The sequence below is a fragment of the Pteronotus mesoamericanus genome, unplaced genomic scaffold (assembly GCF_021234165.1).
Source record: "Pteronotus mesoamericanus isolate MK-2021 breed Mesoamerican mustached bat unplaced genomic scaffold, CSHL_Meso_final scaffold_85, whole genome shotgun sequence".
NCBI classification, from domain to species: Eukaryota; Metazoa; Chordata; class Mammalia; order Chiroptera; family Mormoopidae; genus Pteronotus; species Pteronotus mesoamericanus.
Genome location: NW_026555329.1, coordinates 75657361 through 75684654, shown reverse-complemented (window position 1 = coordinate 75684654; position 27294 = coordinate 75657361). Strand labels below are relative to the sequence as shown.

The window sequence follows — 27294 nt, the reverse complement described above, 5'->3', positions numbered from 1 at the left end:
GCTCCTTCTTCTTTGCACATCATGCTGGTTCTTAAGTGCAGGGTTGCCATATGGCACAACCTATAGAAAATCATTCCCATCCTAGTCCACGTAATTGGCTGTCCTTAGAGTTGTGCAGTTCACAGCATGGTGATCTGTATCTACCAGCTCTGGGTGGGCACATATTTACCTCAATTGTCTTAGATAATGATATGTTCATTAATACGACTAGAACCAACTCTGAGAGATAGGAAAAAAACTACAATAGCCTACAGGAAATAGTAATTTTCTCTCAGAAAAAGTCTGTAGAGACACAGTTCAGGGCTGGTAGGGCCACTCAGCTCCATCAAGTCCGCAGCCCCCCACACACTGGATTCCTTCCAGCTCACCACTCAGCCATCCCTTGAGGCGGACCTCATCCTTATTGCCCATGAAGCGTGTGCTTCCAGGCAGCAGACTGGAGGAAGGGGCAGAATAAATGGAGAGGCAATGGGAACATACCAGACACCTTTTAAGAAAGGTTCTAAATAGCTACTGCCTGACACTACGTGACATCCCTTGACTGGAACTTTCAGGAGTGGGGGTGGGGGGCTTAGGTTGTTCCTTTCCTGTTCTACAGTTATCTCTAAGAAGCTGATGCTCATATTCTGGCCTTAAACTTAAAGAAACTTCTAAGGCCCTCATAAAAGAAAGAGAGCCTGAGTTAGAAACCTAGATTCACAGGCTTTGAGTACTAGATTTTACAGATGTGAAAAATTAGTGAAAATCACACAGCTAGTTTATGAAAAATGTAGGATTGAAAACCAGGTTTTCTGAGTCCTAGTTCGGTGATTGTTTTATGACATGTTCCCTCTCAGGGAAGACATTCCTTTTCCCCCTGGCATGTTAAACAGACATGAAAATTCTTTACAGTTCCTCTCCTCAAGCATTGGAGTTTCTTTTTCTATTCCTGGGCTGGCCTTGAGACTTATATTGACCGATAGAACAGGGCCAAAGTGGCTTCGTACACATTTCAAACCTTGGTCTCCAAGCCTTGCAGCTTCCACTCTTGCTCTTTTGAAATGCAGTTGCCAAGGGAACAAGCCTGCCTCAGCTTCTGGGGGTGCTCCCTGGAGGAACTCAGGCACCCTGGCCAACAGCTCCCGCCAGCCACCAGAACGCGAGGCCCTCCTGGGCTCGGCAGCCCTGAGCTGGCCTGCCATGTGAAACCAAAGACGTAAATGAGCACAGCTGGAGTGTAATTTGCCACGCTGTAGAATGAAGAGCCAAAAAATTATTTTTTAAGGCCCCCCGTGTTGGGGTTGTTTATTATGGGGCAATAAATAACTGGTACACTTCCAAACAAGCCAATCATTGTTCTTGTGCATGTGTGTTTTTTAAAAGCTTCACAGAAGACCACACCACTTCCCTATTGTTTGGTGTTCTGTTGCTCCAAATGCGAAAATTGTTCATTAATCCTTTATACAATGCAGAAGACCTACCGATCATTCCTTAGGACCACCCAGTGCTAAATGTTTTATGACATTTGTGTTCATAAGATAGATTTAATTGAAATAATGCATAAGTATTATCCTCTCATTTTCCACTTGATGAAACAAGGAAGTTCCTTGCCCTTGATCAAGGAGTGAATGTGGCCGTAATAATGGAATGAGATCCAGCCAGGTGCAAGCAGAATTGTCTTCAGTTTTTCTTACAGCTGCTTCTGCAAAACCAGTTCTATCACCTTGTTTACCACTTCTTAGCGAGATCTTGGGCAAGTCCTGGAGCTTTCTCCATGGACTTTGGATAGTAAGAAGTCCCTCACTCATTTTCAGGTAATAAAAAGGGCAGTCTACCACCAAAACTCTGGCCCATGGTCTCTTTCAAAATGTCTTTCCTTCCCATGTTTGCACTTATCTTGGACCTGAAGCCTGCAGTAGGAAAAGCAGGTCGTGGTCAGAATCTTGTCTCTTTCTCTACCTATCTCCTTTCTAGCTCACAACTGCAGTTTTGATTCCTTCCAGCTGGATGCTTGAGAAGGGTGAGAAGTAAGGATGGAAAAAGTTTTACTTTTAATCTGGTGTTGAAGCCCTCTGGATGAGACCGAAGTCCAAAGTTGTCTTTCTTATGGGATGCCCTTGTGGGCTCTTCAGAGTTATTCTCACTAGAAACATCTGACCGAAGTCCCCCAGACTGGATTATCCTTCCTTTGGCAGACTGTTCTTAGTTTTGCCTTTATTTTTTCTCACAAGGGTGTGTGTGTGTCCAGCCTCTTCTTTCTGTGCAGCCTCTCTTTTGGCAGGAAGCCTTGCAACGTGTACATTCCAAGTCAGCTTATGGCCAACTCGCTCCATGGGATCCACAGAGCACAGAGAGTATGTGGACGGAGCACATCCATAGATGTGCATCTTGTGTCCAAAGCTGTGTCCCCTTCTCCAACGGCTTAGCAAATTCAATCTTTACAGTAATTCTAAGAGCTATTATCTTCCCCATTTTACAAATGAGAAAAGATGAAAGTATAATAAACTTGTTCAAAGTTATAAAGTCAGTAATTGTCAGAGCTGGGAATTCTTAACCATTGAGCCTCTTGGTCATGACAATTCTGTTTTTAGAAGTCTCTTCCTAGTCAGAATCTTCTTTGATCTAAACTCTTTTAACTATCCTTCACTGCTTGACCACTGTTCTATGACTGCCAGGGCCAATGAGTCTCCTCTCTAACATCCAATTTCACCCTTTAAAGGTAGTGGTCTTTATTGTCTGTCCATTTAATCAGCTACCATCTGCAGTGGTTAAAGTATTAAAATCAAGGTTGGGACATTTGTCTACATATCATGGCACTCTCAGGTATGTACATCGCTGCCAATTCCCTTCAAAGACCACTTGATTTCAGTGACAACAGCTATGAAGCCACCTCCTGAGCAGCAATAAACCCCAGGATAAGCCTTGATGTCCCAGGCAATGCTGAGGGGTTTCACAAGAGGAGGAAGAAGCAGGTCACTGGGGCAGGATTGGGGACATTCTAACTGCTTTTTCAAAGGAAGCCAACTCTTAAGAGTTGGGGATCACCTTTGAGAAAAAAGAATTTATGGCTTTTGAAAAAAATTTAAGTAACAAGTAAAGGACTACTTTTAATATTTTTATTACCATGTGCACTTCCTTTATAGATAAAGGATTAGAAGAACACCATGCAACTGCTGTTTAATTAAATTAGTAAGTCCATCAAACATTACAAGATAATAGTTGAGTTGGTACTTGAAAATGGCAGAAACTTGAAGGTTATGCCCAAAGACTGAAATCTGAATGTGTTTACGTTGACACATCTCAAAAGAGGGATCCTTGTCTGTTATTTTTCTTGGTATGTTTCCATGCTACCAGTCCCTTCTTCCAAATCTCACAGAAGTGCAAGGAAATACACTGAACACCGGAAACTCTAGTCCACACAGGTGTCAATTCAGTGCATATATGCCCAGGAAGAATTTTTATAAGGCCTTGTTAAGCCTGCTGTCTTAGTCAGCTACTGCCATAATAATGCTTTGTAACAAATTGCTCAAAACTCAGTGGTTACAAAAGTAGACATTCTAATGTCCAAAGATCTGTATGTTGACTGCTGTCCAGGTGGTATAGGCTGCATTCCATTGTGTTTCAGGTTGCATTTGCATGGGCTTGAATCTAGGACGTAGGTTTATACAAATGTGCTGTATGTGCTTGTTCAGGGATTCAGGTTGAAGGAGCCGGGGCTAAGCAAGCCATGTTTTCCCGTATGGATTGCCTTAGTACAAGAGTCAGCCAAGTCATGCAAGTAATTTGCACTCAGTTTTCGTTTTCATCACGGTTAGTAATGTTCCATTGGCCAAAGTAAGTCACATGGCCAACGCCAACATCAGTGGCCCAGGAGAAGTGTTTTATTCCTAGTGGGAGGGGAAGAGTAGTGAATAGTTGTTAGATAAGAAACCCAAACCATCACAGCCACTTTGCTGAAAACCTCACACCCTCTCCAGATAGGGGGCTTGGTCCACCTGTGTGGCAGCAGAAATATTTGCACTTTATATGAGACCAGCAGAAATCTATATAGAAAAGAAATGTCAGGAACCCAACTGGGTCAGTCTTCTATGTGAGGAATGCCTACAAATACTTATGCCACATAAATGGTGGCCCTTGTTATATATGCCCTTAAGCATTGCATGGCATCTCAGTCTTCATGGCAATGTGGCATTTTCTTATCTGTGAACTTTAAACCAGCATTTCCACCCATGCAAATGGTCATAATGCCACCCTAGTTTTGCAGAAAAAAATTTAAAACTAGTGATTTTAACATTGACCATGACCACTTAATTTCTTTCTGGTTATGCTTCTGACTGTTGGCTCTGTCCCCTCTTTTAGGCCTAACACTTGTCCTTCAGAGCTTGCACCTGAGCTTGCTTGCACAGATTTAGGCTTATATACACTCTAAGGATTTTGCCTTAAATTCGCACCTTGGATCTTCAACTCCTGGCATACTCAGGACTCAGGTAAGTTCCTATAATCTAGCTCCACACCCACAGACATTTATTCTCAATCTCCAACACTACCCCAGGTGAGCTTTACACAGGGATTACAGGAGGTAGATATCCTTTCAGTACCATGAGTAGAAAAACTCAAAAATCAAGGCTGAGTTTAGACAAAGTCATCAGCAAGATGCGTTGAGTTCAAGAACTAGATATGAAACGAAGCTATCAGGTTGGTAAGAACACTAGACTCAGTAAGATGATATCCAATATTAGAGTCTGGGGAAGTCTGCATAGATAGCTATTAGCTCTATCTGGTCTCCACGGAGTCTGAAGATTCACACCTTTGCCTGGCCTGATGCCCTTATTCTTAAGCTAGAGCACCTGCTACCAATAATACTTACTACTGATTGCTTGTGTTGCACACAATAGAGCAAGCTTCCTTTGAATTGAAATAAGGAACCTGGGAAGCTGTCCCTTTTATTTCTTCTCTTCTTCCCTTCCCCCCTCCAAATTCAATCCTTTAATTCCCTTACCTCTATTTAAACACGCACGCACACACACAGCACCTTACTTAGAAAATATTGCATCCTTGGTGGTAATTTCCTCTTTCCTTTATTTTCAGATGTTGACCTTCCTGTTTCGGTCTTCTGTCCCTTTCTGCTTCCCAGCAACAGGGTAATCAGACATCACATCTCAATGGGCTGCACTGTTCCTGCGCTCCAACCTCCTCCAGCCCTCTGCACCTGTCTTGGCTCTACCATCCTTCACCTCATAGATTCAGTAAATAGACTCTGTATTTCACAGATAAAAATCATGTGGTCTAGTGCAGAGCAGGACCTTTAGGTCTAGACAGCTTGGAGTTGATATCAATCTGGGTTCTACCAGTTGCTAGTCATGTAATCTTGGGAAGGTCTCTTAATCTGTACCTCCAATTTCCTCATCTGTAAAACAAAATAACCATACCTCCTTTGACAGATTAGTGTAGGACTGAAGAAGTAATGTATGTTTTGCATATTGTAGGCCAAGAACCAATGATAGGTATCATCATTTGCATGTGTTTCAGAGTTTCTAAGAGCAATACAATGATATTAGACCATCCACACAGTAAAGGATAAGAGATGGCAAACCTTTTTTTCCACTTGTGGTGGGTCTCATGTCTCAGTGGAATACAAGAAAAGGCTAAGAAGTTGCTGAGACATTGGAGAATGGAGACTTTTTAAAGAGAGTCTGGGGTTACTGGGGTTTTCCTTTCCCTCTCTGTGAATAATGTTTACCACTCACTTTGAGGCAAATAAGGATGTTCAAGAGACTAATTTGGGGAACTTGACATATCAGGAAGTAGCACATGACTTGTGTCTGAACATTATAAAGACAAGAGACTCTGGCAAAGGCATGGAGTAGGGCAAGAGATGCCTCCCAAAGGCAAGATCACTTGGGGAGTGAAGACTCCCTGCTGTGCCTCCCCTGGGAAGCTGAGATAAAGGAGGAGAGGCCAGGGTGTCTCCGGACTGATAACCAGGCTCCACCCAGAGGCCAATGGTGTGTGTTTGGGGATGGGGGGGAGGTGGTGGTGAGCGGCAGAAGTGCCCCTTCTCCAGGACCAACAAACTGGCGTGGGAGGAGGAGGGAGGACATTTCTTGGGTCCCAGTCTTCAGACTCAGCACCCAGAACAAAACCAGGAAGGATTTGGGGAGCCAGAGAAAAGGATAGTCGGACGGACAGACAGACAGAAGGCAAGTCCTCTAGAGAAATCCATTTCTTTTTTGAGTCGGAGGCCTGGGCTGAGGAATGGGGGTGGCTGCTGTACGAGAAGGCCCTGCCCCCCCACCGGAGGGGGCGTGGAGAGGCTTGGAGAGCAGAAGGAAGGAAGGGCAGGAGGTGATAGGGGCTTCGTGGTTCACGCAGGGCACAGGTTCATTCTGCAGCCTGTCTGGGAACACCGCCCTGGGATGAAAATATGTGTGGGGTGCCGTGTGTGGGCGGAGGTGCCAAAATGAGCTGATATAACTCTGTTTAATGCACCCCCATTCCTGATCTGGCTTCTCTCCTCCTGTTCTCTCAGCTCCGGAGGGTGGGCACAAGTGCAGAGAGAACCACGGGGACCCAGCTGGGAGAGTAGAATGGGGACTCTCTGGAGCCAGGAGGTAAGTGACGTCCTCGTGCTGGGCAGATTTGTGACCCCTACCAGCTCTAACATCCCACGCCTCACGGCCTGCTTGGCCCTTGCGCAGGACAGGCAGCGTCTCCTGTCTGTACGTCTCCCGGGGGTCCGCAGAGGGCTGCGCTGAGGGAGAGGGAGGACCATGATCTCTGAACAAGGGGCTTGTGGTACTAACTTCTTTATTCTCTCCCCTTTCCCCTCTCCGCTTCCCTTTTCACCCTCTCCTTCCCAACCCCCTCCCTCTTGTGTTTCTCACCCCCTGGCTTCCCGCATACACAGAGACCCCCGGAAGAGGGGCAGCCCACTGAACGGAGCAGATGGTGGGCCTCGGCCAGGCGGTTGCTAACGGCGGTCCTGCTTTTAAGCCTGCTCCTTGGTTCTTCTGTGCTTTTGTTCTACATCTTCCGGAGCTGTGGGCCGCGTAAGCAGGACCCTGGAACCCCGAAGCCCATCAGCCGTCCCTCAGTCTTGGGCCCCGTCTCTCCACCACCCCAAGGCTCCGTGCCCCCTGACTTAATCTACCACTCATCCTGACCCTCCCATCTACCACCTCCCGAGTCCTTTCCCCTGACTCCCACCCGAGAAACCAGCAAGATCACTTCCTTCCCACCAGGGTCCCTCCCTGGTCCTTACCAGGTGTTCCTTTGCCCAGCCCCTCGGGGGAGCCCTCACCTTGCTCTTCTTTCCCAGCTCTGAGCTTTTCCCTGCAGGCCCCTGTGAGAGAACCGCGTGCTGGCATCTCCTGGATTATTACCTGGCCTCCGGGAACACCAGTGTGCCCCCCTGTACCGACTTCTTCAGCTTTGCCTGTGCAGAGGCCAAAGGAACCAGTAATTCTTCTCAGGCCCTTGCTGACGAGAACAAGAGCCGACTTCGGGGGATACTGGGTATGTACGGAATGCCGGGTGAGGATTCTCTGTGCAAATGGGTGACTCTGAGCCTGGAGCCGCCACGATGCCCACATCTGTGTGGTTGTGGGATGGCTGGTCTGCACCGTCCCGAGTGGGCTCCCAGGTTTGCAGCTCTCTCGCTGGACTTTTGCCTTGGGCACCACCTCTCATCCATCACTTCTGGTCCCTCTCTTCATCTTTGCTTCATCCCCATCCTCCTCTTTCCTTCCCCGTTTATCCCTGATGACTCCACTCTCTCCACGTTCTCCCTGTTACCAAGATCCATCTTCTTTGCTGTCTCCCTTACGTTTTTCCATGTCTGTCCTGTGCCTGGTACCTCCCCCACCAGCATCTCCTCCAGAGCTTTTGCACGTGAATTCCCCTCTCCATCACTTTCAGTCTCTAGCCTTCAAACCCTTCTTGATCTTGAGGAAGCAGGGTAATGGGGAAGGATGATGGGAGAAGAAGGTGGAAAGAAGGAAGTGGCAGACCGGGGAGAGCAGGGCCACAACGAACTTTCTCTGGCTGTGTTACAGGAATGTGTAGATGGGTTCAAAGAGCAGAGCCAAGTTAAAAACCCTGGGGGTAAAGAAGACTTCTGTACACAGCGATGGTGGAGAAAAGATCTGAGAGGAAAACAATGGCGGGGGGGGGGACTGAGGCCCCCTAGAGGTTGGGGAAATAAATGCCTCCTTCTGCCCTCCTTGGGATGCAGGAAGAGTAGCAGTCTCATCCTTGGTGGGGGCCATGCTTTCCGTTAAGGCACAGAGATGAAAAGAAACAATAGGTTTAGGAGAAATTCTGTCGCCCACCATGGAATGAACAGCTATCAGGGGGACCAAAGAAGAGGTGCTGGATGGTAGAGGGTGGATTATTCCAATGCATGTGTGTTTGGGTTGTTGTCATGTGTTTGTTTATTTTGAGGGGGAACCAAAGAGTGAGATTCTGGACCAGGGCAGCCCGTCCTGTTTCCTCACTTTGCGAAACCTTTCCTTATGAACTTTTCTTTCCTCAGTCCCTCCAAGTTCTCTAATTCCTCTGTTCATCTCCATCCTCCCTTCCATTTCTACCCTTCCTCCTTTACCCATATCTCACTTATTCCTCTCTCTTCCTTTTTGTCCCTGTCTTTTCCTCCTTATTTTCTTTCTCACCCTCTCTTTCTTTTCCTCATTATCTTCTCCACTTTCTTTTCCCTGTCTTTACTCTTCCATCTAGGGGATCCAGAGTCCAAATTGGACAGTCCTCCATATTCCCAAATTTCCTCACCTCTCCATTCCCTCCCTGCCCCGCCCCCCACGGCTTTCCTTCTCTCCCTGTAAGTTCCCTGCTTCACACCTTCTCTGCTTGTCTCTGCGGGGGCGCCACTCCTGCACTTCACCATGCTTCTTTTCTAGAGGCCCCCAGGTCCTGGCCCCCAGAGTCTGGGGAGGAGAAAGCCTTCCAGTTCTACAACTCCTGCCTGGACACACACGCCATTGAGGCCGCAGGGGCTGGTCCCCTCAGACAGGTGATTGAGGAGGTGAGAAACGGGGCATGACTTTTCTGAACACATGTTACGTAGGACCAATGTATGCTCAGGGCTTCCGTTTTATTTTCTAGAGGGTGGGTCTCTTTCCTAGGGATCTCCATGTTCTAGGAGGGAGATAGATATGGCAATGCCCTGTGGAAGTATTAGGACCTTGGGTGAGGCCAGAGAAAGAAGGATAGAGGTGATGCTCTGGAGTGATCAAAAAACTCAGAGTAGAAGTCAGGAAGGAGCAGCTATCTGAGGAATGGGGGACAGGTGTCGGAGAGGAGGCCCATATGCTGAAGCCTTCTCTCTCTTCTTCCCAGCTTGGAGGCTGGCCAGTCTCTGGTAATTGGACTTCCTTAGACTTCAACCGAACTCTGAGACTTCTGATGAGTCAGTATGATCACTTCCCATTCTTCAGAGCTTATCTGGGACCTCATCCCACCCCTCCACACACGCCAATCATCCAGGTGAGGGATGTCCTGGCAAAAATGCAGGGAGACCTGGGTCTGCCTGGAATTCTAGCCTATCATCTATTTGGGGAAGCTTGCAGGTTGAGGAGACAGGATAAATGTGCAATGTAGGGGAAAGACCTATCTTTAGGGCAAATTACTTATGTGAGAGTCAGGGATACTACACAAGATCAGGGAAAGGAGTAACAAGGCCAGTCGTGGGAAGACAGAAATAGTTTTGGTTTTCCTTGTTTATCTGAATACCCCTGAGCTTCTTAACTAGTTCCCTGTCTCCCATATTACACTTTTCTTATTTATTCTCTTCTGAGAGACTTTCTCAATCAAGAGCTAATTATGCTATTATCTCTGTAAATGCTTTCATGCTTTCACTGACTCACCACGTCATCAGGATCTATTTCTTAATTGTTTTAGCAAAAACTTGCAAGTTTTTTTACACAGTCTGATTCCTACAGACTTATCTCCAGACTCATCTCCTGCCACATCTCTTCTGCCCCTTAAACTCCAGTCCATGCTCACTCTCAAAAACAACTCAGTCCTTTGCATATAGGACTGCCTTTGCCTGCAACACTACTCCCTAATCTCCTACACTCAGCCTGGGAAACTTACACATTTTTCAAGTTTTGGCTTACATTGTTATCTCTTCCAAGAAGTCTTCACTGACACCTTGGCTAGACTTTGGGAACCCCTCCATCCTCCCTTTCCCATGCTCTCAGCATTTAACGCTGTACTGAAGACTGTAAGCCTTTTAGAAACAAGGCCAATCCTTATTCACCTTTGTTCCTCAGCACAAGGCCAGGCAGCTAGAGGCCCAGACCAGGTGTTGATTGAGCAAGTCAATAAATAAAAACATTGGAGGCATTGGTATTATGATAGACAATGTGATGCTATGTATATGACCCCATTCTCAAAAATTCACAAATTTGTAAGGGGATAAATATACAAGAAGTATGAGGTGCCCTAGACTTAATTTCTAAAGGGGGCACTCAGCAGTTTAATGGCCTTTGGGCATCAGTTAAGATCTGAAATGGTTAAGGAAAGGCTCAGAGAGGGGAGAATGGGAGCTGAGCCCTGAAGTGTGGTTGGTTCACACAGGTAAAGGTGAAGCTAAAGGGAATGGAAAAGGCAGTGGGGGAAGCCCTGAGCTAAGGGAAGAGCCTAGGCTGCTATGATTCCTCTGTGGGGTCAGTGAGGACGCAGGTCTGGTGAACAGGGGGTATAGGGGATATGCAGTTGGAGGTAAAAGGAAAGCTGAAGGTATGAGGTTGGGCTAATTATTCCATACCTAAGAAGAAGACAGAGGGGATAACTGTTGATGTAATAGGAAAAAAAAAAGCTTTCAAATACAATGTTTGTGCACTGAGCTTAAGTAGAGTCAGCAGTTTGGGAGGTCAACCTGGAGGCGCTGAGGAATTGAGCAATTTTGAGGTTCTGAACTAAGATGCTTGTGGTAGAAATGGAAGGGAAAGGCCAGGGATGGCACAAAGGTTTAGGTGGTTTTATCCTTGAGGTCATGGTCCAGAGGACTTGGTGACAGATCAAATATACACAAAGGAGGCAGAGGAATCGGAAAATGATCCCTCACCCAAGTTTTGCCTTGGTGTGAACGGGAGAAGGGTGGTTACTATCAACTTGAGACCACATGGCCTCTGGGGAGAAGATGGGCAGAGAGAATGGATTGCAGAGGGCACAGCCCAGTGAGGGGGTGGGGGCAGAGAAGAGCGAGAATAGGCAGCGAGGGGGGCGTCAGACCAGCACGGGTGAGCCTCAAAGGACAGGGGAGCAGTCAATTTCTGGAGGGATGGCTCATCTCGGATTCTAAGGCTTCTGAGGTCAGAGAATAAGGAATGAGAAGACAACCCTGGAAACCTCCTAGAGATAATATCAGGAACGGTTATGGAAATGGTCACGAGTCCTACCCAGGTTCCGAGGAGGGTGAGGAAGATGAAGCAGGAGTACAGATGACTTAGTTCTTTAGTCTGGACATGACACGCGATAAAGGAGTCAGGCGAAAGTTTTTTCAAGGTAGGGACATGCCTGGAGCTCGAGGTGGGAGACGAGACTGAAGTGGGAAAAGGAAAAGTGTGGGAGAAACAAGCTTCAGAAAGGAGTCAAGGACATGGCAGTGCCAGCACTAAGGAGGGGCCAGGCCGGGGAGCGAGCTGCTGGGCCGCCAAACTCAGGAGGGCACCCAAAGCGCGGTAGTCAAGATAAATCCCATTGTGATGAACAGTTTTTAAAAATCAAAGTCAATGCAAAAATTCAGGATGACCAAAATATCAAATTTTCATTCATTGTGGATTTTTGGGAAAAAGGTAATTTTTTTTCAAAATGGATTCAAACTCTACTGTAGATGTCTTTGAAAACATCTACAATTTTTCAAAAGAGCAGATCAAAAATACACTGAGGGTTTTGGGGAAAAAATACATGGTGAACAAAGCTTTGTTGTTTTGTTCAGCATGAATGTTTAGAATTCATTCTGATTTTTAAAAATATCAGTTAGGATATTAGTTATTTTGATACGGAGTTTCTAGCACCTCTTCAATTTTGCATCCAGAGGGGTATCTCACCCCTATGCCTCGAGCCGGCCCTAGCACAGAAATGGTTCCCTTCAGGACATGGATCACTATGCTTCTCTCGCCGAGCACCCCCTGAACCGGTTGAAACGCCCACGTTCTCTTCACAGTTCCTTGTCTGGACTCTTTCCTTCCATGCCCCTTGCCCCCAGTCCTTTCCTTTCTTTGGACTCTTGCTCCTTCTCTGTGCCCTCCTTATTCCACCTCCTGAGGCCACCTCGCAGGGCCCAGGCCCCACATCCCCACGCCTGTCCTCTCCTTCCTCCACATTACCCACTTCTCTCCAGTCTCTCTTGTGTCCAGATAGACCAGCCAGAGTTTGACGTTCCCCTCAAGCAAAAGCAGGAACAGAAGATCTATGCTCAGGTAGGATGAATGGTGGGCAAAGGGCCTGACCTCTGGTGCTAGGAGAAAGGCGGGGGCCCCTGGTGGCTGTGACTGACGTCACCCCTCCCCCAGATCGTGCGGGAGTACCTGACGTACCTGAACCAGCTGGGGACCTTGCTGGGAGGAGACTCGGGCCAGGTGCAAGAGCACGCCGGCTTGTCCATCTCCATTACCTCCCAGCTGTTCCAGTTTCTGAGGCCCCTGGGCCAGCAGCGGGCACAGGAAAAGCTCTTCCAGATTGTCACTATAGACCAGCTGCAGGTGACTTGAACCGGGGACTGGAGGAACACAGGTGTGAGGGTCTCTCTCCCAAAGTTTCTTGACCTTGTCTTCTTTCTCCTCATTCCCTTAATTCCTTTCTCTCCCTAACAACCCCTTCCTCACTCCCCCTCAAACCCAGAAGGTAGGGAAACCCTCCTCCTTTCCCCCCTCCTCCTTTCCTGTTCCCCGTAGCCTTTGTGTCCCTCTTCTAAGGAAATGGCCCCTGCCATCGACTGGTTGTCCTGCCTGCAAGCAACATTCTCACAGATGTCCCTGAGCCCCTCCCAGACCATTGTGGTCCATGACCTGGATTATTTGAAAAACATGTCACAACTGGTGGAAAAACAACTGTTGAGCCACAGGTTGGTGCCGGGTGGGGTTGGGGAGGTACGGAGGTCTCAGGGGTACAGATGACTCTGGGGAGTGCGGGCTGGCGAGGGCCTCCCAGGAAGGTAGGAGGGACTCAGGGACACATAGAGCAGAGAAGGGGTGGGGTGGACAGCCCAAGAGGGAATGGGGAAAGGCTGGGAGGCTTGGGGGTGTGAGGAAGGGAAAACATGCATGGAATGAGGGATACAGGTATCTGGCAAGACACAGGATTTGCTGGGAGTATAACCCAGCTCGTGAAGAGCCTCTGAGCTATAGGAGATGCTGGAGGGCCAGTCACGGGGACAGCTTGGCCAGGTATGTCTTGTCAGCTGCTGATGCATGTGGGCGGCGGAGGAGGCAATGAGATGAGTAGACAGAGGAGGTGAAGGCCAGCGTGCTCCGGGGGGAGGACCTGAGGGAGAGGCCACTTCTCAGCTGTGTTGAGAGGGTACCGGAGACCTTGTGGGAAAGGACAGGAAGTCAAGGAAGGTGGGCACATGAGTGGGAGGCGCTGTGTGGGGCTCTCCGCCGTCCCTGACACCTGTGTGGCCACCACCGCAAGGGCTTCCATCCAGGGGCTTGGGCCCTTCTTCATTGTAACTCAGTGGTGGCAGCATCTAGAGATACTTCTCAGGGGAAGCAGACAAGTGTTCATGTGGCCGTGAGCAGGTTGACATAAGGGCACAAATCAAACCTGCTGATCGAATTGCCAGCAGGGCAGAGAAAGGTCCCCGAGCTCAGCTCTGCTGTGCTTGGGAGACACATCTCAACATGCGCTGAGGTTCCTTGGTTGTGGAAGTAGGTGAATCAGTCTTGCGAACTCTGAAGTCCAGCCTTCATCTAGCCCAGATCCTTCTCTCCCTGGGACTTGAGAAGTCTGACTCTTCACCTAGCTCTTTCTGTCATCGGTCTCCATCCCACACCGCTGAAAAAGCTCTCCTTCACTTTTTCAATCAAACAGCTATTCTCTTATACATACAGAGGAGAAGGGGCTTCTCGCCAGAGCCCGCAGGGACTTATGCAAGGGGAGGCTTTGCTTTAGGGATCCCAGGGTGCTGAGGTGCAACTGTGGGTCCCTTTTTCCTCCACAGCGACTTTCTGCAGAGCCACATGATCTTCGGGCTGGTGGGGACCCTTTCTCCAGCGCTAGACAGTAAATTCCAGGAGGCACGCAGATTGCTGAACCAGAAACTGCGGGAGCTGACAGGACAGCCGCCTGTGGTGAGGAGGGAGGGGAGGAGTTGTCCCAGGTTGGGGGCCGAAGGAGGTCGTGAGGGGTATGATTTGGCCTGTCGCTCTCAGGAAGGGGGCATGAGCGTAGATGCATCTCAGTGTCTCAGCTTTCCTTGGAAGCAGACGGGAGGGGCATGCAATGCTTACCTTGAGAGCAGAGGTGCCAGGCACCAGATCTTTTAGGCACACACCTGGCTATATCTATGGCCTTTTGCTGAGTATGGAAGTTTAAATATAGGACTCTAAAATTATCCAGAGCTACTTTTCCTTTGTCTTGATCCTTAAACTATTTACCTGGCTCTCCTGAGCTCTGTGATTTCTGGGCAGGATAAGAGACAGATGTAGCAAGCAGGGGCTTTTCCCTCTGTCTGGATGATTCCAGTGTTTGGTGCTCGAATTCTTCACTGAGAATCCATCTCTGACATTCGGAGGCATCTGTTGGGCTACACAATGGGGTTCATGGTGCAGATCTCAGTACACCTGAGGAGGGAGCTGTGTAGCAAATGCACTCCACCAACTAAAGTCTACTGTGGTAGATAAGACATGGAGACACTCCTCTACCCAGAGCATTGAAGTCCTGGGTCGGACACATCCAAATGCAAGTGGAGGAGGAGGAGAACGTTAGAGACACCCAACTGCAGTGAAGACCTTGGCCCTCAGTTTAGTCTTGAAAATCACTGTTTTTGTTTGTTTTTTCTTAATAATTTATGAACCATTTCTCTGCCTTGGAGAAGCTCACTGCTTTGGCAACCTGAAACATCTGTGGAGTTCAGAGAGGGGCGAGGTATGCACAGGGACTGACGTTTATTCATTACTTACTGAGAATGTATTATGTGCTAGACATTTTTCTTTAGATAGATGGACTGGTTCAATCTTCACAATTTTCCATGGTGAAGGGAGCCGGTGCCACTGGAACAGAGAGTGCAAATAGGATAGCAAGGAAGAGTTCAAAGAGGGAATGGGGGAGCATACAGGGCCTGGTAGGTCCCTGCAGGGATTTCGTCTTTTCTCTGCATGAAAAGGGGGACTGTAGGGTTTATCGCTTTTATGTTTTAAAACAATATACTTTTGAAAGTGAGCGACAGGGTTACCTGACAGATGTGTGCTGCGAGAGGGAGAATGGAGTCAGGGACACCACCAAGGTTTTGGCCTTAATTTGACCAGAATTTATGGTTTTATGCAATGGTTATTAAGTACTGATTTCTAACCATATTCTTCTGAATGCTTTCTACTTATAGGGGCCTCATTCAAAGAGACTGCTAGGTCTCATTACATGACCATATTTTGCTGATGAATTTTGAATATATAGCCAATAGAAATGGTTATTAAGGCAGGTCTTATTAAATTTGAAAAGCTGAGTTTGGGGAAATAAAGTAGGGCTTCACATTTGTACCTGTGAAATGTGAATTATTTATATTCATCCCAATGTCCCAAATATTTCAGGTAATTTTAATTTTTTTTCAATCATCCATTATATTACCTTTTCTTTTCCACCTTGGGTCATTTGCAGTTTTACAGTGTATCTTCATGTAGACTACTGATAAGATCCTGAAGAGGGAAGAGTGTTGGGTCAGGCTATTGAAGGCCTGGCCATAGAGTTATCCATTCATGTATGCAGCATGTATTTATTGAGCACCTACTAGACACTAGACACTTCTTTAGGCACTATAGACTGCAGTGAACAAAATAGGCAACAATCTCTACCCTCAGACACTTATATTCTAGTGGAAGAAGAAAGAAAACAAACTAACTAAATAAAGTATCTTCTGTGATCCTAATATTATGGGGAAATAAAACAGGAAAAGGAGAGAGGAAGTGTTAGGTGGGGGCATCTTACAGTTTTCTGTAGTCCTGCTCAGGGAAGTTAATGCAATCTTGGAGTATTCCATTTTTGATGTTTTGTTATGGTTCAGCCAGCTGAGAATCCACTCAAATTATACCATCATCCAACATAGATTTCTCCATCTATTTCATGGGGATTTAATTTGTGGTTTTATCAAATATCTTCTTGAAATCAAAATCGTGTCAGTGGGGCAATAGTGTAGAATTTACAGAGTATTTTCAATATATTGTTTTATCTTACCTTTTAAGCAGCTCTGTAAGGAAGTTGGCACAGGTATTTGTCTCACTTTTATAGCTGGTGTGTCTGAAATACTGAGGTTTAAGTTAAAAATCAACATTTGGTAAATGTTGCATTATCTGGGCGTAGGTAGTATTCAGGTGGTCCTTGAGGATGAGCCTGACCTATTGCTGTGTTTTGTTGGCCTTGAAAGCTTTTTATAAACTTTTAATTAATCATCAAGATTAAAAAACTAGGAGCTAGCACACCAATGATTGGATTTTCAGTCTTTTGTTGTTGTAAATGTGTTGTGACCTTTGGGTATTGCTGGGCCAGCCTCCTCTAGGGCAAAAACTTGCTGCAACTCAGTTTGGCCTGGCAAGCTCACTCCCGACTTCCTCGTCCCTCCACGTCCTGTGCTTCTGATGTTGGTCAGCTTCTCCCAGTTATGTCACCTCATGGCCCCTATTTGAGTTTGTGACTCCTGGTTGGTGGTATGTCCTAGTGTGGTGAACCCATTAACCAGAGAGATTGCTATTACTTTGACCTTATTTGTCCCCAGTGATCCTAGGTTGGCCCTCAGTCATTACACATAATTTTCCAAGTGTTACAAAATAGTTTAATGATTCCCAGAGTGGCACAGGGGCGAGTCTGATGTAGCATCTATGCTCCCCAGCAACCAGCTCAAGGCCTGCCGTGGCCCAGGCTATGGGGACAGGTGTGGAGCAGGTGAAGACAGCTGGAGAAAGGGGCAGGCACCAGCGGAAGGGGTGGGGGGGGACAACTCAAGAACCTGGAGGTGTAGAAAGGGCAGATGCTGTTTGCTGCCGCACCAGGTGTTGCCCCAAAGCCAAGCTTGTCAGGGAGGCCTGTGGGGGAAGGACCCTGCAGGTGGCCAGCAGAGCCTGTCCCTGACCTGGTTGTTGCTATCAGGCCCAGGTTTCCTTTCAGCTTGTGTTCTTTTATCACGTTTGTGTTTCAGAGTTGGAACTAATACACTAGAGAAAGTGTCTCCGTCCCTTCTCCTCACAAGGTCTTTAACAGGTCTCATGGTGAGGGGGCAGGAACACACAGTGCGGACAATCAGATCTGGAGCCACGTGCAAAATGATAGACATCCTAACAGGCAGGCGCGAGGCTTTATGGGGACGTTACCAGCCTTCTCCTTCTGCCCTCTTTTGTGGGGGCCCCATGAACTCTCTCTTCAGTCTTAGGAATGGAGAGCTTAGTGCTGGCCTAACCACCTCTCCTGAGAGGAGATCTAAGGGGAGTAAATAAGTTACAGGAATGAAGTCTTGTGACTTCATCCCACTTAACCCAAATTAGCATATTAGCTGGTTTTCCTAAGTCCCGGCTCAGCCTCCCCTAGGCCAGCTCTCTTATCCCCAGCCTGGCCCCTGGATGCCTTTCTCAACTGGCTCTCGTCATCTCTGCGCCCGCCTCTTGGCCAACTCTTCAAAGCCAGCCAAGCCCACCACCGAAACCTCTCCAGTATCCCTCTTTTTCTGATTCTTTCTGCCCTGCTATGAAAAAACACCCAGCTGCCCGAAGCCTCTTGGGTTTTTGTCCAACCGTCTCCCCGCTTTTGAGGTTGAAGATGTCTCGTTCCTTCGGGCCCTGGCCGCGGTTCCTTGGCTCTCTCAATTCACTTCTTTAGTCCCCTTCTCCTACCAAAGTGCAGGATGGCATCTGCACCCCAACTTCACTCTGATAATTTTCTTCTTTATAAGACATATGACCCATGATAATCATTTGGAGAGTGGGGGAGGGAGGTGGAAGGGAGGGAGGAAGGACTCTCTCTAATTTGCATTTTAAGCAAAGGAGCATGGGAAGGGGAGTCATGGCTGGGCCCCCGGTGGGGTGCCTGTGGCAGGTAGGGATGGGGTGGCCAAGAGACCTGAGGAGTTTGACACCTACTCCTCTCCTTCCCAGGAGCGTTTCCATTCTCCATAAGGAAGCCTCCCAGATGCCTTACTTTCAAAGTCAGTACACAATAAACAAGGATGATTTGCCCAACCTGGGCTCAGGAGACTAACCCTGCAAAACTAAGCCTCTTTCTTGCTGAGCAGCAGTGAACCCATGTGTGCCCCCCAAAGGGACAACCGAGTCAAGTGAGACAAACCCAGAGTGCCCAGAACAGAGAGCAATTGCTGGGGAGGGAGGGGGTGGGGGAGAACTAGGCAAGACAGACCTGGGGAAACAGACATGAAAGACCCTTGACGGAAACCACTCACTCCGGCTTTGTCTCCGTAGCCTGCCCGCCCTCGATGGATGCAGTGCGTGGAGGACACCGGAGCCTTCTTCGAGCCTGTCCTGACTGCCCTGTTTGTCCGTGAGGCCTTCAGCCCAAGCACCCAAAGTGCTGTATGTGAGGGCTCTTCCCCGCACCCTCCCCAACCAACCCATCATCTCCTAATTCTGTTGACTTTGCCCTTCTTGATGGTTCTGTATTGAAGAAGTCAGGCAGTCATGCAGAGAGAACCCAAAGAAGGACATGATATGTCCCCAGAGTCTGCACAGTTTAGGTCTGGGGCACACAGGGTACACAGCAAGCACTAGCTTGGACAGGCCACCCAGCTTTCCTGCCCTTGTGTTTGCTCAACCATAAAATGAGAAACTGAACTCTATGACCTGGGAGGCTACTCCCTGTTTATGATCTTTTAACAATGCATGAAATGACATGAGGATGGGAAGATATGATCTTAAGAAGTGAAAATAAATAACTGCTGAATACTTTTTGAATGCTTTCCATGTGCCTGGTACACTTGTAAGCACATTGCTTGCACTACTTTAATTCCTAGCATCACCCTAATTTTATAGAAGAGAGGACTGAAGCACAGAGAGTCTAAGTAACTGGCCCAGGCTACCAGACAGCGGAGTCAGAACTTGGACTCTGGCTCCTGATATTGTCACGACTTTCCTCCACCAAGAAAAGATATGTACACGATGCTAGATGGCTGGGGAAGCAGTAACTCTACAGTCAGGTTGTGAAGCCAGGGAGACTTCAGCTTGTTGGGACGCTGAAGCACCCAGTAAGACGGAGAGAGGAAAAGCATGTCTTAAGGAAGAGGGTGTGGGGACAAGGGTCCTGAGAGCAGAGATGGAACGGGGGTCCTCATCCTCCCTCCGCTTTCTGAGTGGATTACCTGGCCAAGAGTGAGGACCAGGTCACCCTCCCTCAGCGAGCTGAGATCTCCCCATGGAAATTGTCTCCCCTGTTGACTTTCAGGAGTGACTGGCTCCCACCTTCCCTTTCTGTCCCCACAGAACCCCGAGGTTCTGGCCACCTAGGAAAACCACTTTCTACTCTCTCTTTCTGAGATTGTCCCCCTTCTGTGGCAGCTCCTCAGGGCCACGGTCCCTTCCCAGAGGCTCAGTGGGCGGGACCCGAGGCCGAGGCTGACCCTCATCCTGTCCCTGCCCCCTCTCACCCACAGGCCATGGACTTGTTCACTGCCATCAAGGATGCCCTTGTCACACGCCTCCAAAGCCTTCCCTGGATGGATGAGGAGACCCGCAAAAAGGCCCAGGACAGGGTGAGCCAGGAAAAAGAGGCAGGGTGGGGATGTGTAGGAGGTGGAATTGAGTATTGGATGGAGAGATCCCAGCGGCTGGAGGAGAGCGCAAAAGGCGCAAGGGTACACGGCAAGTGTGAACACCAACGTGCGCCACGCATGCCCTAGCGACAACATAAAAGGCGGGGTCCGGGCAGTGAGCAGGAGAAATGCCCTCTGACAGACTTGGGGTAGCTAAGTTCTTTCTACCTCGCGTCTCTCCCCAGGTCACCCAGCTGAGGGTAGAGATGGGGGCCCCGGAATGGGCCATGAAGCCAGCACTCGCCAGACAGGAATACAGTGAGGTGGGTCCCTGCCCTCGACAGCTCTGCCTTTGTCCTCAACTTCCTCACCCACCCCCAGCCAACGTCCTGGAGTGGCAGACAATCCGTTTTCCCTGGGTGATCCGAACGAGCCCCTTCCTGGCCCCGTGCTGGCTGGGCTTTACAGGTGAATAGCCACACTGTAGGTCTTGCCAGCAGAAGAACGGAACCTTTTCAGGTCACGAAGTGTGAGTGCCTACACGTACACACATGCATTCTTATGACCTGCCTGAGCGCGTTCATCTGTGTGCTGACCGTGAGGCCTGTCTGGCCCACTTGTGGTGTGGAGGTGTGATGGTTTCCACTGTACTGGGGACGTCCACGTGCCAGGGTGTATCTGTCTGGGTTCACACGGAGCCAGCAGGCTGTCGGTGTGCATGCGCCCTTGTCACCCCTTGCCTCCTCCCAGGTGCACCTCGGACCCAACTTCCTGCAGTCCTTCCTGAGTGGCGTCCGGTCCCGCCGAGCTAGAATTACCCAGAGCTCCCTGGAGCCTTTCCCCCACCACAGGTATGAGAGCAGAGGAGACACAGACACTGCATTCCAGAGAAGCCCACCCATGATTAGCTAGAGAGTGAGCCAGGGCTCAGGGAGACGGGAACAGTGACAGTAGCGGGCGTGACTGCCTAAGTCTGGGGCTGAGCAATAAATAATGGAGCTGGTGTTCATATGTGCTCTTCCTACAGGTGGCAGGTGTCCCCCTGGGGGGTCAAGGCCTACTATTCGATATCTGACCACGTGGTGGTCTTCCCAGCTGGACTCCTCCAACCACCACTCTTTCACCCTGCCTACCCCAGGTACAGGCCATTCCATGAGGGTGGGGAGGAAGCTCCCTGAGAGAGATGGGCAGGTGTTATGATGGGTGGGACTTGCAGTTGGAGGGTTGGGGTTAAAGTTGTCGAAGGGTTCCTGGGGTAAGGCGTGTCCTGTCCCCTTAGGGCCGTGAACTTTGGTGCTGCCGGCAGTATCATGGCCCGTGAGCTGCTGCACATCTTCGACCAGCTCTGTGGGTAACAGTGGGCCACTGGGAGGCGTGGCCTTTGGGAACCCAGGGCTGGGGGAGGAGAAAGGGAGGGCGTGCGAGGGCTCCAGGTGGGGCAATCCTGAGCCTTTGAAGGCTCCCGGAGCCTGCCTGGTCTGCGGTGCCCCCAGGTCCTCACCCCTGCGCCACGCCTCGCCTTTTCATTCCTGGCCCCATTTCCAACAGTACTCCCCGGGGGCTGCCCGGCCTGTGACACGCAGGCCCTCCAGGGGGAGCTGCTGTGCCTGGAGAGCCACTACGCGGCCTCTCCCTTGCATGGCGGGACTTCCTTCAACGGCTCCCAGGCGCTCCTGGAGGATGCAGCCGATGTGGGGGCGCTGGCCCTCGCCCTGCAGGTGACTCAGATCCCAAGGGGCAGGGTCTCCTTTTTCCATCAGAGCAGACACCCTGCCCCTGGCTTTTCCTTCTACTCACGCATACCTGGTTGCCAAGCTTTCTGCCCTTCACATCCCCACTGAACCTGGGGACCCCCCTTATCTAACAGAGCCCTCTTTTCTAGGGTATCTGTAGATTTCCTGACAAGTACATTTTCTCCTGACTCAGACCAGTGTGTCAATGCAAAATGTGGGGAAGGGAGCCATGAACGGGTTCTGGGTATTGCGTACAGGGCATCGGACTTCTCAAGGGCCACAGGTCTGGAGCCTAAGGCTCACTCCCTTTCCCACCCCCAAATCCAGGCATACAACAAGAGGCTAGTATGGCGCCATGGGGAGACCACCCTGCCCAACCTGGACCTCACGCCTCAGCAGCTCTTCTTCCGAAGCTATGCCCAGGTAGGCAGCCGCCTTCTCCCAACACAGCCTGCTCTGTGTCCAATGAATACCCGCTTGGTAAGGCTTAAAGCGTCCCTTCCTCCTAAGGCACCTTCCCCCACATGCCTCATTGTCATCCTTTTACACGTGGCCCCTTGGGCCCATCCTTTCATATTGTTACAAATTCTTCTACCAACTTTAGCATCCCCTTCAAACAACAACAACAAACACTCTACTTCCAAATCCCTTCCTGAGATGAGCTCAACTTTTTCCCCCCTCACATTTCTTCTCTGGAAATACAAACCCCTTAGAAATGAGCCATAACAGACTGTCTGTAGACTGCATTTCTCCTCAAAGACCTCCCCCCCCAGGTGTGGTCCGCACCTAGTGTGACCCCCTAAGTACCATGTGCTCTCTCAACAGATGCTGCCCCCAGGCCCTCAGTATGCTTAAATACCCTCCCACAGAATCCTTCCAATAGACCCACCCCTCAGTCACTGAGAAATGGTCTGATGCCACAGCCCAGGTCCTGCCCTGAACGCCTAGTGCCAGGCTAAGTCACCTACAGCTGGCAAATACTCTTCTCTCCATGTGGCCCTTGGTCATTCCCATCCCTGCTCCTGTCTTTGTCTGCTCTCCCTAGCCACCACCTCGTCGCCAGGTCTTGCGTACTGACCCTTATCTTCCCCGTTATTCTCCTTCCCCACTGTGGACCTTTCTTCCTTCCCAGGTGATGTGTAGGGAGCTCAGCACACAGGATTCCCAGGACACTCACAGTCCACCCACCCTTCGGGTCCACGGGCCCCTCAGCCACACCCCAGCCTTCGCCAGACATTTCCACTGTCCACACGGTGCCCCCCTGAAGCCCTCCCGCCGCTGCCAACTCTGGTAACCGGGCTCCCAAAGAGACCTCAGTACAGATGTATCAATGCCTCCCTGCCCCGTTCATGGAATCAGGGCGATGTCTCCTCTCCCCCTCTCCAAAAATAAAATCCGGCAGTTGGTTTCTGCCTGTCTCTTAATGACTCTTGCCTGCTATGCTCTGTGCTCAAAAGTCAGAAAAGGTAAGAGGAGAAACTTCCAAGCAGAATTCCACAGGCACGAGAAAAGGAAAGAACCCATGATGGGTGAACTGGTAGGTCTAAAGGTCAGTGGGCCAGAAGTTGGGTGATTGCACAGACTAATTAGAGACAGGAAGGCTTTGATTAAGTTTCGGAAATCTGCTCCCAATTGTTTTTCAGGGTTTTATTGCTATCACTTTTATTGTAGTTGCTTCCTCCCCTACTCTGCTGTGCTGCACAAAGCCAGGAGAGGCATGGGAGAGAGGAGGGCGCGGGTCTGGTGTCTTCGGCCCTGAAAGATGGAGCTCAAAGCAGGGGAGCTCAGGGAAGGAAGCTGTGTGCACATCTCTCTGGGGAGTAGTGGCCCAGAGCCCAGGGAACAGAAGGTCAGTAAGCTATCATGAAACTGAGGTAGCTATCCAGGTCCTCGTCCAGGGCCCAGAAAACCATCCCATCCTCAATGTCCCTCATAAAAAAACCATGATGCTGGCCAGATTAAAGCACAAGGCCAGGTCGAATAGGTGTTCACGAACAGCAGCATCCTCGGCTGTCTTGTCGTCCTCTTGCTGGGCCATATCCACCTTCTGCCACCTCTCACCCACTGAGGAGGCCACAAAGTACTCTTTGAACTGCTCTTGGTTCAGATCTGGGACGGGAGCAAGGGGAAGAGGCTGAAACACTGATCCCAGCCTGCCCCGACCCCTGTCCCCGTCCTGCACCACAAAGGGGAAGAAGTTAGAAGACAGGAATAGTTAGGGCCTGGGGCTTTTAACTCGGTTGCCCATATCCTCGTCCTTGCCCGAAGAGGCGATGCTGCATCTGGAGGTCCCTTCTGGTCTGTGTGCAACCTCAGCTCCAACTCAAGAGCACGCACATCCCATTTCCAACTCACACTGCCTCCTCCAAGGTGGTACATCATTTGGGAGTGAGGGACCATCTTAGAGAAAGATGAAAACCAGAGACCCTGTTCCCAGACAAAAGCATCTGTGCTCATATGCATGACAGTCCCCTGCAATTTCCACCGGCCTGTGGTGTACCCCTGAATGGGGCCTTGTTCGAGGGCCTGTCCCATGACACCCTCACACCACATTCACAGGGGTCCGGGGTGTTCTCCCACAACCCGAACCTCTCTCAGATTTCACTCTGGCCTGATAAGTAATCTGAGACGGACTGCAAACAGCTCCGGTCCCTGGCCTCCAAAGGGAGTGCCCCTTTTCTGCGTACCTGCAGAAGGTATTTGCTCGGTCTGCCTCCTCTCGCTGGGGCCTGGAATCCCTCCTTGAGGCTTCGCCCCCCTCACCTGCAGCAGCAGCAGGAGGGCTGCCAGAAAGGCTGCCCTGAGGAGCTGGGCGCCCGGGGAAGTCATGGGCCTGCCCATCCACCGCCTGCGGCCTTCCCGCCCCCCAGTGCCCAGCAGGTTCCCGCCACCTCCCTCCCCTGTCCCTGTCCCCGCCCTTACCCCTTCCCAGCACTGTTTTCTTCCCTTCCCTTCCATAGGACTTTGACCTCATAAGCTCTGTGACATCACAACTGGGAGCTGATTCATTCCAGCTCCCTAGAGAGTTCCATTGCTGGGCGAGAGAGTGGAGAGTAGCCAGCAGGGGACAACAGAGCCTTCGAGGATGATCACAGTGGGTCACTGTGGAGAGAGCAACACCAATGACTTCAGAGTTCATGAACTGCTTTCACGTCCATTACATCCTCCTAGCAGCCAGCTCGCAGAGGAATAGTGTCATCACACCCATTAGACAGACGAGGCTGCTGAGGTTCACAAAACAAATGACTCAGCCATTCATGATTGCACAGACAGCAAGGAGCAGCACGGGACTGTTGATGAGCTCTGTGGATTCCAAACGCCACAGCTTCCCACTCTCCCATGCAGCCTTTCTTGAAGGAAAGTGGCTCGCTTAGGAGGAAGCCCAGACAACACAGAGAAATGAGGACTGTCCAGTCCTGGGCTGTGCATGGAACTCAGGCCCATGGAACAAGGGGGGGGGCGGGGCTGAGGAGGAGGGTGGGAGAAGGGCCCACCCACTGTGTAATCAGGAGAGAGACAGAGACAGAGAGCAGGGTGCCCTGGACCCAAGTAGAACCCATGCTCTCCTTCCTCCTCCACCCTAGCCTTTGTCCTCTTGTGCTGATACACTGGAACAGCCTCTTCTCTCATTTTACATCGTCTTGTACTCTCAGACTCAGAGAAAACATTGGCAGAGGCTCATTCACTAAACTTCTTGCCTGGTAGAAGGAGGCAGAGTCTTCTGAGAAGATGCACTGTGGCAGAGAGGCAAGGAGCCGCCTGTAACAGATCTCGAGAAACCGGCCCCAGTGGCCCGCTGCCCACCCTGCCCGTGAAACCAGTGAGTGCACAGCTGCTGGCAGTCGCTGGCTGTGGCTCATTGCCCTCCGCGTCTTGGGACAGAGATGATGGTTAAGGATGGGGCGGGGTAGGCCTGGGGAGGCAGGATGGAGGCCTGCCCTGAAAACCAGGAGCAGATCCAGGCCGTGAGACACAGGAGGGGCACAGGGACGAGGTAGGGTGCGAGGAGATTTTAGACACACTCGATCGGTCCCAACGAGCTCGCAGCATTCCAGCCCGAGGGAACCGCCAAACGGAGGGGCAGGGACGCGCGCAGAAACAAGTACCCTTTCTGGGAGAGGGGATGGCACGTGGCAATTTCTTCCCACAGATGGTAACCCGTGTTGCCTAGTTCATATTCTTCCTGGTGATTCAAGCCAGGTGACAGGGTGATGGGTGGGGAGGGGTGGTACAGGAGGTCACTCACGGGGGGCAGGGAGGAAAGATTCAAGGAAGCAGGTGACCCTGCTCACCCCTACTTTGAACTCATTGACCTGCAGGCCCAGGGAATGATGCTTGGGTGGAAAAAAAAATCCTTAATGTCCTCCTGGCTATTTGGGGGGAGGAGCCCCTTGGTTCCTGGCTGAAAGAGAAGCCATCTCTAGCTCGGTGAGCCTAAATGGGGCTGCGGCTGGGGGCGGGGAGCCTCCCGTGGGGGCGGGAGGGAGTGGAAAGAACCGGTCCTACGGACCACCGGCCCTTCTATTTCCCACCACCCGCCTGCCCAATGCCCCGTGCTGCAAAGGACGTATCCTGAAGGAACCAAGAACCCTTTTAATTTTTTGTATTACAGAAGTGCCTAAGAAGAATGAAAAACAAAAAGACTAATAGTTCCACCATCCAGCAAACATCACTATCAATGTTTTCAAGTACAGCATTCAAATCCTCCCCTTACGTGGTTGTGGGCACGTGGGTGGGAGCGTATTTCCTATAAATTAACACCCAGGTATCATGCGTGTTCCTCCTCCTTATTGCACCAGAATAAGAGGCTGGCTGCTTTGCTACCGAGGGACTCTGGGGCCTCATATTGCTCCTGACTAGCTGGCGCCTGGGAGACATTACTGAGTCACACTGGACTTTGAGGCATTATCGTGGGGCCAGGAAGCTGCTACTGAGGCATAGAGGCTGGGGGGCGGGGTCCTTTTCCACAGAAGGCTGAGCATGTGTGCAGGAGAATGTGAGAAGACGAGGGACAGGTAGGGTAGTGGCGCAGAATACGACAGAGGTGAAGGAGTGGCAGGGGAGAGCCAGACGGGAGGAGAGAGAGCTCCTTAAAGATTAGGACACAGTTTCTAAATCTCCCATCTACCCCTGGGACAGGCGGGACAACCGGGTCCCCTTTGAGCTGCTTGTACCTGCCCCTCCCGCTGGAGAGCACGTGCAAGCACAGAAGGACACACGTGAGGGTGAAGACCCCACACCCCTTTGGGACCCAAGGACGCTGTCCACCTGCTCTGTGCGGCTCTGACCGGGCTGCCCCGCTCCACCCCCTCCAAGATTAGCTTTATGGGCAGGGTGCTCCTTAGCTGTGCCTGCCCCTGCTTATCAGCTCATCTGTAACCCCCACCTCAACCTTATCGCTCCCTCCATCTCCTTAGGCTGGAAATCCCAAGGCTTCAGAGCCTATTACCGCCTCACACTGCTTAACCCCCAGCAAAGCAGAAAAATGTCCCACAAGGTGACTCCCTCCCCTTCCCCCAGCCCGCATCTCCCCCTCCCTGGGGTGAGAGCGTGCTTTCTCCTTGTGTCGGGCATTGGGCATCTACCCTTCCTTGCCTTATTTATTTCCCTTTCAGCTCTTGTCCTTCTCTAAAGGTTATTTTGTCCATCCTTCAGCTGCTAGAA

The 27294-nt window shown here is 50.3% G+C and overlaps 2 protein-coding genes across 2 annotated transcripts; one reads left to right on the top strand and one right to left on the bottom strand.

Moving 5' to 3' along the window:
• The first annotated feature begins 6523 nt into the window (after positions 1-6523).
• On the top strand, positions 6524-23002 carry KEL (Kell metallo-endopeptidase (Kell blood group)). Its single transcript, XM_054564605.1, has 18 exons — positions 6524-6590; positions 6887-7028; positions 7318-7494; positions 8892-9016; positions 9331-9477; positions 12357-12419; positions 12513-12701; positions 12915-13063; positions 14162-14291; positions 18615-18725; positions 19799-19897; positions 20143-20220; positions 20648-20748; positions 20925-21035; positions 21177-21244; positions 21446-21615; positions 21958-22053; positions 22763-23002. The coding sequence occupies exons 1-18, from the start codon at positions 6567-6569 to the stop codon at positions 22922-22924; spliced, it is 2142 nt and encodes a 713-aa protein (XP_054420580.1). The 5' UTR covers positions 6524-6566; the 3' UTR covers positions 22925-23002.
• Positions 23003-23560: 558 nt separating this feature from the next.
• Positions 23561-24524, bottom strand: LLCFC1 (LLLL and CFNLAS motif containing 1). Its single transcript, XM_054564144.1, has 2 exons — positions 24318-24524; positions 23561-23739 (listed from the first exon to the last, which is right to left on the bottom strand). The coding sequence occupies exons 1-2, from the start codon at positions 24469-24471 to the stop codon at positions 23561-23563; spliced, it is 333 nt and encodes a 110-aa protein (XP_054420119.1). The 5' UTR covers positions 24472-24524.
• Positions 24525-27294: the final 2770 nt, after the last annotated feature.

Excerpts from the sequence above, each read along its gene's own strand:
- LLCFC1 (XM_054564144.1), bottom strand. The coding sequence starts at position 24,471 with ATGGGCAGGCCCATGACTTCCCCGGGCGCCCAGCTCCTCAGGGCAGCC. Across the intron at positions 23,740-24,317 it reads CGAGCAAATACCTTCTGCAG|ATCTGAACCAAGAGCAGTTC; the intron begins GTACGCAGAAAA and ends CTCCCGTCCCAG.
- KEL (XM_054564605.1), top strand. The coding sequence starts at position 6,567 with ATGGGGACTCTCTGGAGCCAGGAG. Across the intron at positions 7,495-8,891 it reads CCGACTTCGGGGGATACTGG|AGGCCCCCAGGTCCTGGCCC; the intron begins GTATGTACGGAA and ends CTTCTTTTCTAG. Across the intron at positions 22,054-22,762 it reads TCTTCCGAAGCTATGCCCAG|GTGATGTGTAGGGAGCTCAG; the intron begins GTAGGCAGCCGC and ends CTTCCTTCCCAG.